We start from the raw sequence: 13,248 nt of genomic DNA on the forward strand, positions 1-13,248 counted from the left end.
CCACCACAGTTGTGCTCTGCCACATGCTCCATGCTCCTCAGCCAACTTGGCAGTGAGGAAGGAGGACAGCTTGCTATTCTTACTGCTCTGGGACTAGGTGTGAATTTGGCAGCTTGTTCACACAGAGGAAGCCTTCTTTGGGAAATGCTCTCTCCCCTGGCAACCCTGACCCAGCTTTCTCCAGGTTTCTGCCTCCTGTCTTCTCTGCTCTGCTGGCTCCTGGCCCAATCTATTGCAGTTCCTTCCCTGTCACCTCCTCTTGCTCACCCTATTTCCCTGAGGGCCCTACCCCGGGCACCATGACCCCCATTCCCAAGTTCATGCCCAGAAACTGTCTCCCAAGAAGGGTTTCCAAAATCCTGAAAGAGATGAGTCTTAGGGATTGCAGAGTAATTCCTGAGTGAATTTCATTCCCCAAATCACAAGTTATTCTTAAAAGAGTCCCAACATTCTTCATACAATTTACTCTTTATTGTGGAACTCTAACATGATCTGCTCAATAAGGAAGAAATAGTAAGTTCAGAGGTAATTCACAAAGAATCATAGCATAGGGCAAATAGTCAAATGTGGGAAATGCTAGTGAACACTAAGGGGTCCTGTTCGGATAATAATGCAATGTGTGAATCTCCTATGAGAGTCCTGCGTCAAAACAGGACAATTTAAGGACATTTTGTGCCTCTGAAACTTATTTCTTAGAATGCCATTCACATCAAGTACGGTGCTGTACAATCGTTAAGTGTCCAACTCTCTGTGACCCCAGGAACTGCAGCACGCTTCCCTGTCCTTCACCATTTCTCAAGAGTTTGCTCAAACTCATGTCTAATAAGTTGGTGATGGCATCCAATCATCTCATGATCTTTCACTTCCTGCCCTCAATCTTTCCCCAGCATCAGAGTCTTTTCCAGTGAGTCAGCTCTTTACATCAAGTGGCCCAAAGTATCACAGCTTCAGCATCAGTCCTTCCAACAAATATTCAGAGTTGATTTCCTTTAGGATTGACCGGTTTGATCTCCTTGCTGTCCAAGGGACTCTCAAGAATCTTCTCCAATACAATTTGAAAGCATCAATTCCTTGGCATTTGGCCTTCTTTGTGGTCCAACTCTCACATCTGTACATGACTACTGGAAAAACCATAGCTTTGACTATACAGACCTCTGTCATTAAAGCGATGTCTCTGCTTTTTAATAAGCTATGTAGGTCTGTCATAGCTTTCTTCCGAGGAGTAAGCAATCTTTTAATTTCGTGGCTGTAGACATCATCTGCAGTGATTTTATGCAATAAACTTGTTAGTATTTATTTTATTTGCAAGAATAATTCACTGTTTGCAGTGGGCAGAGCCACAGACACTGCTTACGACACGGCATCAGCTGAAGGCAAGAATGACTAATGAGATCGTGACCCTTTCTCTCCTACAAGCTCCTGCCCTAGTTCCTGGAACCACTGACCTTGGCCCTCAACTCCATGTGCGGCTCCTCCTATTCTTGCTTTTGCCTCATTAATGTGGATTCCTTCAACCAGGGATGTTGACTGTTATGCTTTAATTTTCACAGAAGAATCATCATACTTTTTCTTGATTTCCTGTTTTTCTTGAGATCTGGAGAGAGATATGCTTCCTGAGAAATGCAGGCAGGAACTCACAGCTGATACCAAGTCCAGAGGCTGCCATCCGAGGAGACACTCACCTTCCTCTCTTGCCTTCCAGACCCCATAGAGACTGTCTCTATGCCCAACACCCCACACTCTCATCTACTCCAAAACCAGTTTCCCCTTTGTCCCTTTGATCATCACCCACCCAGATATTTAGCCTCAAAATCTTTGCATCATGAAGCAGGGCACCCAAAGCCGGTGTTCTGGGACAGCTCCAAGAGATGGGGTGGGGAGGGAGGTGGGAGGGGGTTCAGGATGGGGGGGACACATGTGCACCCATGGCTGATTCATGTCAATGTATGGCAAAACCCCATCACAACACTAAAGTAATTATCCTCCAGTTAAAATAAATTCATTGATTTTAAAAAAATGGAAAAAAAAATCTTGGCATCGTCTGGCGTAGGCCCTCCCACCTTTTCTCTGGGCTCTTATAGAAGCACCCTGCCCTGTCTCCCTAGTGCTCACGCCCCATCCCCGACTGCCAGTAGGATCCTCCTGCAGCACAGACCTGAGCTCAGAGACCTGCAAGGACTCCCTTCTTGGAGACCAACATGGCAACTCGCTCAAGACCTCTGAGCTCCCAGCCCTACTTTCCAGGGCGTCCTGATCACAAGGGCAGTGCCCTGTTCTCTGTAGTGGAGGACAGGGGGCCTCTGAGCTTTGCAGCTGTTCTGCACATCGGGGGGTGGGGGATAACACATCTCCCCTTCATGTCTAACAGAATGGTGCATATCAAACCGGTATGAGTGGGTAGCAGTTAGTGATACCTGTCAATATTCAAACACGTGCCTGTCCCCAGAGCCAGAACCACTTCGAAAGATCAGTCCCACAGACCTACCTGCCAAAACGTACATCTACTTGAAACGTTTCTGGCAATACTGTTTGAGGGAGCCAAATCTGGAAACCTCTTAAGCATTCAGATGGAGCGATGGTAAAATAAATTATGAAACAGCCATTGCACTGAGTACTCTGTAGCTTTCAAAGGGAATGAGCCAGCTTTATTAAATTAAAAAGGCAAACTACAGAGGGCTGGTTGGAGCCTGGCTTTGGCTTACATAAGTATTGACGCTTTCCGCAAAGTTACATAAGAAGCTTGACAGTGATCGCAGAGGGTGGGGGCCCGACACACAGCGGAGCGGGGTGTGCTGTTTACTTCTCCTTCTTATATCTTTCTGGAGTGCTCCAGGATTTTTTTTTAATACCATGATTTTATCACTTCCTCCAAAACGTCTGCTCCCCAGACTCCTTTTCCCGTGCTCCCTTTCTGCTGGTAAAAAATAGTTACGCACATACAGGGCTTACTATGTGCGAGGTGCCATTCTAAGAGCTTGACGTGCACGTGGAACCCTGTTGGCCCCACGAGAAGGTGCTGGGAACATTGCCACTGTACAGAGGAAGATGCTGAGGGCTGGAAGGGCTTCAGTGAGCTGCCCAAGGCCACATGGCTAGTCTGAAGCAGAGTGGGGCTACAAATGGGACAGTCTGACACCTGCCCAGGCACTCTGCAAATTTCCTGGTGACTGAGCTCGGGAAAGAAGGGAAAAAACGCTGCCTTGGAATAACTGCATGACCACACACCTATTGATCCTGAGGCCTGGGGGCCCGTCTCAGTCATCTGTACGGTGATATTCCCCACCAACCTCCTTACCACCCCAGACGCCCACATGGAGTCACGTAGGTGTTTGTGACCTGAATACAGGGTTGTGCTGTGCTTAGTCGCTCAGTCGTGTCCAGCTCTTTGCAGCCCCATGGATTGTAGCCCGCCAGGCTCCTCTGTCCATGGGGATTCTCCAGGCAAGAATACTGGAGTGGGTAGCCATGCCTTCCTCCAGGGGATCTTCCCCATCCAGGGACTGAAGCCAGGTCTCCCACATTGCAGGTGGAGTCTTTACCATCTGAGCCAGGGAAGCCACCAGAGAATACAGGGTTATCTGAACGTAATAACACAGAGCATCTCCACACCTGCCTGGTCTGTTAGGACCTCAAAAGCGTGTCATAATCCTTTTCTCTCACCCCCAAGAGCCAGCCCTCAAATGTATCTGGGGTCCAATCACCCTTCATGCGGTTCTTCTCATCACTCTGGTCAAGCCACCACCTCTTCCTGCTTGGACCCTACAAAAGCCTTCCCCTCCGCCTCCCTCCGCCCCCACCCTGGTTCTGTTCTCTAATCTACATCCAGATTGAGGATGCAAAAACATAAAGCAGGTCACGTCGCACTCCTGCCCTAACCCCTTCAGGCTAGAGCAAATCCTGACGTGACAAGCCTGTTCCAGGCTCCCTCACTTTTCCTGGACTTGTAAAAGCTACGCCATCATCAGCTTTGTGAAGCTGATCTCGCCCCTCTTCACCACCAAACAGAAAGAAACGGCAGGAGTGAAACATAATTACTGTCACTGGTGGGATGTGTGTGGGGCAAGGGGCATCTGACTCACAGAGAAGAATAGCTGTCACCCTCGTCATCTTCAGAAAGAGTCATCTGTTCTGAGCTCCGTGGGCGGCAGTCCTGCGGACGAGGAGGGCCGGTACCCTAGGGGACTGCACTTTCTCTGCATCCCTCGACTCGGCCCCTCCACAGGCCAGCAGATGGGAGGTGATCAAGCGGCATTTTGCATGTCATCTCTCCAGGCGACAGGGTGGCGGGTCCCCCCGGGGAGAGACCTCCAGGTAATGAGCTTCTGAGGGATGGGGTGTCTTCCTGGGGGAGAGGCCTGGTCCCTAGAGGGAGCGCTGCCATGGGCCCTCAGAGTCCACAGAAAGCCAGAGCCCAGCTGGTGCGTACGCTTTCTCCCTGAGCCACTGTGTCTAGATGTGAGATCCCTGCGGGGAAGGAGGGGGAGAAAGGCAGACTTCCGGAAGAAGTCATGTTATCAGTTAGCGTTTCATGAGCACACGCTATGTGCCGAGCACTCAGAGTCCCTGTAGCTCAGGGCAGCGCATTGGACTCTTGCTCTGTCCTGCAATTTGCTCTCACCAGGACCTTAGGCAAACCGGTTAAATTTCCTGGGACCCAGCTTTTTACCTGTAGACATGGATAGATGATGGATGGATGGATGGATGGATAGATGGATGAAGAGAGAGACAGAGAAATGTCCGTAGGGTTTTTGTGGGGATTCTCTCCAGGTCTTTCTCACAAGTCTTGTCATCAACTGCAGTTGACATAGAGAAGCGGCTGAGTTCCTCTCTCACACAGAGCCCTCCCCTACCACCCCGCATCCATACCTCTCCTCCCATTTCACACGAAAGGAACCTAAGACTCAAGAGGCTGCATCCTGGCCCGAGATCACCCTCCTCCTCTGTGGCAGAGCTAGTGGGGAACAGCAGTGACGCCCAAATCCCCACGCTTTCCATTTGGACACTGGGGGTCTCAGACTCATCTGCCCATCATAAATCACTCACACGGATATTTCATTTTAAGCATGACCCACATCTCACCAGTCTGCCAGTCTGGCCTCAAGAGTGAGACTTGAACGGGGTCTGCACTCTTTTCTGGCCTGGGAGATTTGGGCCAGTCCCCAAGAGCAGTGTGAGCCCAGGGTCCTGGGAAGGAACCACGTGGCTCCTGTGAGTGGCCCCTGGCAGAGTGGCATGTCCGCTGGGCTCCGCGTGATCCTGGAAGCGCCCAGGCTGAAACATCTCAACCCAGAGCCAAACCTCCCGCTTGCGGGGAGAACGCGGCAGCTCCTATTTCTGCAAAAAATATGTTTAACAGCTTTGAGAGTAAATGTGGCAGCAGATGGGGGCGGGGAGTGGGGCAAACATCGACCGTGTTTTCTGCCGAGAATCCGGTGGGGAGGGTGTGCTGTGCCCTACATTACTCCCGCCCCCACCTCCGGAACTCCTCTCCCTCCACGGAGTGGCAGAACACAGTACATTTCCCAAGGCTGAGGTACTCTGCAGAAAAACACTCTAATAACATGCTAAACAACAGCACCGCAAATCACTGGAGTCTTCACGGAGCAGCAGTCCAGTTCCGCAGAATGACTTCTTGGAATCCACAATCTCCGCCCCCTTCATTAATGCACCTTCCAAGGAGCACGCGACATTTCCCGAAGTAACTGCTCACATCTGCCACATGTCACGTCCTGGGGTCTGCCTGTCCCTCCAAAAAGCCAGGAGGATGCAAACACCGTGGGGTCCCCCAAAGGAAGAGGGTATTAGGGTGTGTTGTCTATTCGCTGGTTTGGGGGGCAGGCTCTACTCTCCACGTGGGCCAGGCACACACAGGGTTCAAAATGGAAAAGAAACGGCCCACTTCCTACTGTCCTACTTTCTAATTCTGACTGCTGCTGGCGTTAGCCAGGAAGTCAATGGGAGGCAGAGAGATCTGGAGAAAAAGAATTCAACCTGCTGATTCCTCAGCTCTCAGACGTGTGCAGATGGCAGAATCCTTGGAAGTCATGCTGCCCCTTGCAGAACACAGTGAAATACTGACACGTTAAACAGGAAAGACGAAGCGGAAAAGTGTGTGTGAAAGCAGGTGCCGTGGACTACTGGATGCCAGCCCTGCACAACCCTGAACGCTTGAAGGATTTCGGTGAAGAAAAATGAGCAAACTCTACCCGCTAGGTTTAATCCCCTGCCTCCCTTCACCCTCCCGCCCCTCACGGGAAAGGGACCGTCTTGACGGATGCTCAGCAGTGGACGAGCTCATGGAGCACACTTCGGAGCGCAGAGGGTGAGCGATGCACCGCGGGTGCCTCACAGCCGGAGCCTACACGGCTCAGCAGCAGGTCAGAGCCAGCAGTGCAAACTCAAGTGTCTCCCGGGCCAGGCAGGTAATACGAGTGACTGTGGGTAAAACAACAGCCAAACGCTAACAGCAAATGGCAGGGAAGTCGGCTCAGCGTCCAGGGGTGAGGGGGGATTGGCGGGGACAGGGCAGCACTGTGTGACTTCAGCCAGGTGTGGTCCAGTGGGAATACACTCTCTTTGGGAGATGGTGAAGGACAGGGAAGCCTGGCGTGCTGCAGTCCATGGGGTCGCAGAGAGTCGGACGTGACTGAGAGAGTGAACCACCACCACCACCAGGGGTAAAGAATCCACCTTCCAATGCAGGGGACGTGGGTTTGATCCCTGATCAGGGAACTAAGATCCCATGTGCCAAGGGGCAACTAAGCCCATGCGCCGTAACTAGGGAAGCCTGCGTGCTGCAACAAAGACCCAGAACAGCCAATATATAAATAAAATAAAAAAGGAGAGACCCGAGGAAATCTGTCAAGATTCTGAGAATCATCATGCTTGGGGGGTGGTTATTTCCTTAGTTGAGATAGACGCTTTTTAACTGGGACTCTCTCAGAGTGAGCTTCTGAGCTGAGATAGTTTTCTAGAAGGATGCAGAGATAGGACATGATTACATGGAGGTCACTGGCAAGGACAGACCAGGGCAAGGCTTGCCTTCTGTCACTCCCTCATGAAATGATCTGCAAGTTCCAACCTACAGCACCATCTGACTTCAAAAAGACAGAGGAGGAGAGGGTGGCGAGTGGTGGAACTGCAAGGAAAGCTGTTTGATATCAACTGGATTTGAGACTAAGGTTGTGTCCAGTCTCATGTCAATATTGTGTCCTTTGCCACAGTCTCTTCTGTATGTTTTACAGCCCACGCAATGGAACCCCATGTTCTCCCTGCTAATTGGGCACAGAGCTTTATTTCTCAGCTGTGATTGATGGCAGCCAGCGTGGCTGGGACTGCACGACACGCTAAGACGCTCCTATGTTAACAGGCGGTTGTTGCAATTCCACAGGCTGGAGTTTGGTGCATGGCCCACCAGAACTGCCTGGACCACCCACCCCAGCAGTGGGGGCGCCAGCTCACTTCTACAAGGCAGCCTATTCTTCTCACACTTGAGGTGGGCAGCCGTTCACATCGGGGTCTTAGGACCACGTCTTGGACTCCATTTTCACCAGGAAATCTGATCCAAACACACATGAGTCAGTGAGAAGTTGATTTCTAGTGCTCATCACAGGCCAGGGGGCTGCCTTTAAAAGAAGGAGGGCTTCCCTGATGGTCCAGTGGCTAAGACTCTGTGCTTCCAAAGCAGGAGCCTGGGTTCCATCCTGGTCAGGGAACTGGATCCCACACAGCACAACTAAGAGATCACACGTTCTGCAACTGAGAACCAGCACAGCCAAGTACATACAATACGCAATGTGTAAAAAGAAAAGGGGGCCTCCTCTCATGCACTGTAGTGGTGTTTTCAAAACAAAATCAAGCCCCTAGCGGCACAAATTACCGAATGAAAGAAAAGTACCATATGGTGTATTCTATTTGGAGGGGTGGAGGGGGAGACATCTTTTGTTTTATCAGAGATAACAGAGAACAACTGAATCTTCTCATAAAGGTCCTAAAACAATTAGAAGGATGCAAGTAAGCAGATTTGGCTTCAGTTTCAAAGCCTAGTTGTGTCTGACTCTGTGACCCCATGAAAGGCAGCATGCCAGGCATCCCTGTCCATCACCAACTCCTGGAGCTCACTCAAACTCATTTCCATTGAGTCGGTAATGCCATGCAACCATCTCATCCTTTGTTGTCCCCTTCTCCTCCCGCCTTCAATCTTTCCCAGCATCAGGGTCTTTTCTAATGAGTCAGCTCTTCACATCAGGTGACCAAAGTATTGGAGTTTCAGCTTAAGGATCAGTCCTTCCAATGAATATTCAGGACTGATTTCCTTTAGGATGGACTGAATGGATCTCCTTGCTGTCCAAGGGACTCGCAAGAGTCTCCTCCAACACCACAGTTCAAAAGCATCAATTCTTCGGCGCTCAGCTTTCTTTATAGTCCAACTCTCACATTCATACATGACTAATGGAAAAACCATAGCTTTGACTAGACGGGCCTTTGTTGGCAAAGTAATGTCTCTGCTTTTTAATATGCTGTCTAGGTTGGTCATAACTTTTCTTCCAAGGAGCAAGCATCTTTTAATTTCATGGAGCAGTTAAGTCCTGCCAATGTCTGTCTGGTTGGAAATTCAACTTGGAAATTCCAGAAAGTGTGAAGCCAAAGATACTCCCCACACAGAACAGCAGAAATAAGCCCCATTTTGAGTTATAGCATCACCATTAGGCCAAAACAGATCCATGAACCCTCAGCACACCCATTTTGAAGAGCTCCAGGGAAAGAAAACTCTTGCATTATCACCAAACCAGTCTTTATCAAATGACAAGTTTCAACCTACTTTCAGAGGTCCATGGGTTTGCTATATGGATCCTTAGGTCTATCGTTTCCACTACAATGATAACATTTTAGAAATCATATACAGTTGACCCTTGAACAACAGGGGTTTGAGCTGAGCAGGTCCACTTATATACAGATAGTTTTCAATAGACATATTAGAAAGATTTTTGAAGATTTGCAATGATTTAAAAACTCGCAGATAAACTACATAGTCTAGAAATACTAAAAAATTAAGAAAAAGCTAGGAATGTCACAAATGTATAAAATAAATGTAGACACCCCAAAATATGTGTTGTCTGACTGTTTATGTCGTTGGTAAGGTCAACAGTAGGTTATGAGCAGCTAGGTTTGGGGGGAGTGAAAAGTTATACACAGATTTTCAACTGGGAAGGAGGTTGGTGCTTCTTACCTCTGTGTGATTCAAGGGTAGAGTATAATTATATTTTCTAGCATCTGAAGACTCAATAAAAACTAAGAGCAGCTTCATTGTTTGGGTTCCCTGAATCCAAGCATGCAGACATCTTGATATGGTAAGAGACGGATGAGGACTATGGGGAATAATCAGTGGTAAGGCAGTGACACCAGCGAGGCCCACCAGCCCCAAAGTGTGGCTCAAACAGATGTTCTCCAGCAACGTGACCCGAGGAAAGTTGGGTCAAGGGCAGGTGGGGTCAGCACGTGGATCACCGGCAAGGTATGTGGCAAGCTTGGGAGAAGCCAAGTTTCTTCTGCATATCACTGTGAGCAAAGACTTGGTTTCAAAAAAAGCAGTGGCCACTGTGTTAACCAACAATTCTGAATTGTGATAATGTTCTAAGTGTCTGATATGTAAACATCTTTTTTGCTCTTACTTTTATACAACCTGTAAGAACAAGGTCTATATACCTAGTTTTAAGTTGGCTTATACTTAAGTCATACAAATATGAAAGTAATTTAAGCTCGTCACCAGTGGGAGTCTTTCGAGAAGTTTCCTTGGGTTCACTGCTGACATGCTAAGAAAGTCTGAGAGAGACTACTTTAACTCTGGGACACCTGTGGGCTGCAATCCTTCCTGCAATCAAAATGTACCAAAGGACGAAACTGCAGAGTTCTGAATTTTGGCGAGCCTCGAATCAACAATGCTGACGTGCGGGCTCACCCCCTCGAGTCTCCTGGGGTGTCCAGAACACAGACACGTGCCGTAGCGTAACCTCAGAGGAGAGAAGGCAGGCCACACTGGGTGGAGCACATGACCGGTACTCACACGAAGAAGGGTATCAGCTGGGTCAGGGTCTCCTTCTGGGGGCTGGCAGTGAACTCAGGGACTGCCTGGATGACTTTGTTCATGACGCTGCGCAGGTAGGTCTGCAGCTGCTTCCTGCGTTCCTCCACAAACTTGGCGTCCTGGGAAGACAGACAGACAGATAGACAGGCGTCCTCAGATATGCTTTCTGCTTCCCTCAACCGCCCAGAGAACACGCAACCAACAATCTTCTTTACCCAGAGCGAGTGCAAGTGTGCCTCAGGCTTTACCCGTGTGACCACACTTAGCAACAGGGGAGATGCTCGTGATACTACTACTGGTGTGTGTGTGTGTTAGTCACTCAGCCGTGTACTCTTTGTGACCCCATGGACTGTAGCCTCCCAAGCTCCACTGTCCATGGGATTCTCCAGGGAAGAATACTGGAGTGGGTTGCCACGCCCTTCTCCAGGAGATCTTCCCAACCCAAGGATCAAAACCCAGGTCTCTTGCACTCCAGGCAGATTCTTTATCATCTGAGCCATGAGGGAAGTCCCACTATTACTAAGTGGGGGCAGTGCAGGTTCATGAAATTTCCTACAGTGTATTCCCAGGAACGAATGAAATCTCAGCACCTGCATCGTGCCCAAGCATAGCGCTGGGATCTGGGACAGACCATGAACACAAAGGGTCCCTGCAGTGGCCCTGATGGAGGAGATAAATAAACCCAGTGACCACACAGGTCAGCACACAGCATCATTCATCACACTTAGTATGCCACCCTAGAGGGGGTGCTCAATTTTGCCTTCACGGGAATTTTCTAAAATTGGAATGAGTTACCACCATTTAAGAAGGATTTCATTAATAAACAAATTCCATCCTTTCTGAGAAACTAGTGAGGAGATACCCCTTGTCCAAGGTTAAGGAGCAGCGGCTGTGCTTTGCTGGAGCAGCCATGAAGAGATACCCCATGCCCAAGGTAAGAGAAACCCAAGTAAGATGGTAGGTGTTGCAAGAGGGCATCAGAGGGCAGACACACTGAAACCATACTCACAGAAAACTAGTCAATCTAATCACACTAGGACCACAGCCTTGTCTAACTCAACGAAACCAAGCCATGTCTGCGGGGCAACCCAAGACGGGTGGGTCATGGTGGAGAGATCTGACAGAATGTGGTCCACTGGAGAAGGGAATGGCAAGCCACTTCAGTATTCTTGCCTTGAGAACCCCATGAACAGTATGAAAAGGCAAAATGATAGGATACCGAAAGAAGAACTCCTCAGGTCATTAGGTGCCCAATATGCTACTGGAGATCAGTGGAGAAATAACTCCAGAAAGAATGAAGGGATGGAGCCAAAGCAAAAACAATACCCAGTTGTGGATGTGACTGGTGATAGAAGCAAGATCTGATGCTGTAAAGAGCAATATTGCATCAGTTCAGTTCAGTTCAGTCGCTCAGTCGTGTCTGACTGTTTGCAACCCCATGAATCGCAGAATGCCAGGCCTCCCTGTCCATCACCATCTCCGGGAGTTCATTCAGACTCACGTCCATCGAGTCCGTGATGTCATCCAGCCATCTCATCCTCGGTCATCCCCTTCTCCTCCTGCCCCCAAATCCCTCCCAAAATCAGAGGTTTTTCCAATGAGTCAACTCTTCTCATGAGGTGGCCAAAGTACTGGAGCTTCAGCTTTAGCATCATTCCTTCCAAGGAAATCCCAGGGTTGATCTCCTTCAGAATGGACTGATTGAATCTCCTTGCAGTCCAAGGGACTCTCAAGAGTCTTTTCCAGCACCACAGTTCAAAAGCATCAATTCTTTGGCGCTCAGCCTTCTTCACAGTCCAACTCTCACATCCATACATGACCACAGGAAAGAACCTGGAATGTCAGGTCCATGAATCAAGGCAAATTGGAAGTGGTCAAACAAGAGATGGCAAGGGTGAATATCGACATTCTAGGAATCAGCGAACTAAAATGGACTGGAATGGGTGAATTTAACTCAGATGACCATTATATCTACTACTGCAGGCAGGAATCCCTCAGAAGAAATGGAGTAGCCATCATGGTAAATAAAAGAGTCCAAAATCCAGTACTTGGATGCAATCTCAAAAATGACAGAATGATCTCTGTTCGTCTCCAAGGCAAACCATTCAATATCACAGTTATCCAAGTCTATGCCCCGACCAGTAATGCTGAAGAAACTGAAGTTGAACGGTTTTATGAAGACCAACAAGACCTTTTAGAACTAACATCCAAAAAAGATATCCTTTTCATTATAGGGGACTGGAATGCAAAAGTAGGAAGTCAAGAAACACCTGGAGTAACAGGCAAATTTGGCCTTGGAATGTGGAATGAAGCAGGGCAAAGACTAATAGAGTTTTGCCAAGAAAATGCACTGGTCATAGCAAACACCCTCTTCCAACAACACAAGAGAAGACTCTACACATGGACATCACCAGATGGTCAACACCGAAATCAGACTGATTATATTCTTTGCAGCCAAAGATGGAGAAGCTCTATACAGTCAACAAAAACAAGACCAGGAGCTGACTGTGGCTCAGATCAGGAACTCCTTATTACCAAATTCAGACTCAAATTGAAGAAAGTAGGGGAAACCGCTAGACCATTCAGGTATGACCTAAATCAAATCCCTTCTGATGATACAGTGGAAGTGAGAAATAGATTTAAGGGCCTAGATCTGATAGATAGAGTGCCTGATGAACTATGGAATGAGGTTCGTGACATTGTACAGGAGACAGGGATCAAGACTATCCCCATGGAAAAGAAATGCAAAAAAGCAAAATGGCTATCTGGGGAGGCCTTAAAAATAGCTGTGAAAAGAAGAGAGGTGAAAAGCAAACGAGAAAGGGAAAGATATAAGCATCTGAATGCAGAGTTCCAAAGAATAGCAAGAAGAGATAAGAAAGCCTTCTTCAGCGATCAATGCAAAGAAATAGAGGAAAACAACGGAATGGGAAAGACTAGAGATCTCTTCAAGAAAATTAGAGATACCAAGGGAACATTTCATGCAAAGATGGGCTTGATAAAGGACAGAAATGGTATGGACCTAACAGAAGCAGAAGATATTAAGAAGAGGTGGCAAGAATACATGGAAGAACTGTACGAAAAAAGATCTTCACGACCCAGATAATCATGATGGTGTGATCACTAATCTAGAGCCAGACATCTTGGAATGTGAAGTCAAGTGG

General features: G+C 48.4%; 1 protein-coding gene across 1 annotated transcript in view; it reads right to left on the reverse strand.

Annotated features, from left to right (window-relative positions):
* The window catches only part of SNX29 (sorting nexin 29), a 568,901-nt gene that overhangs the window by 53,394 nt on the left and 502,259 nt on the right, over positions 1–13,248 (reverse strand). Inside the window, exon 19 of the mRNA XM_068968397.1 lies at positions 10,064–10,203. Coding sequence (XP_068824498.1) covers positions 10,064–10,203 — 140 coding nt within the window. The remainder of the gene's footprint in view (positions 1–10,063; positions 10,204–13,248) is intronic.

The sequence above is a fragment of the Capricornis sumatraensis genome, chromosome 3, assembly GCF_032405125.1.
Source record: "Capricornis sumatraensis isolate serow.1 chromosome 3, serow.2, whole genome shotgun sequence".
In the NCBI taxonomy this organism is placed as follows: domain Eukaryota; kingdom Metazoa; phylum Chordata; class Mammalia; order Artiodactyla; family Bovidae; genus Capricornis; species Capricornis sumatraensis.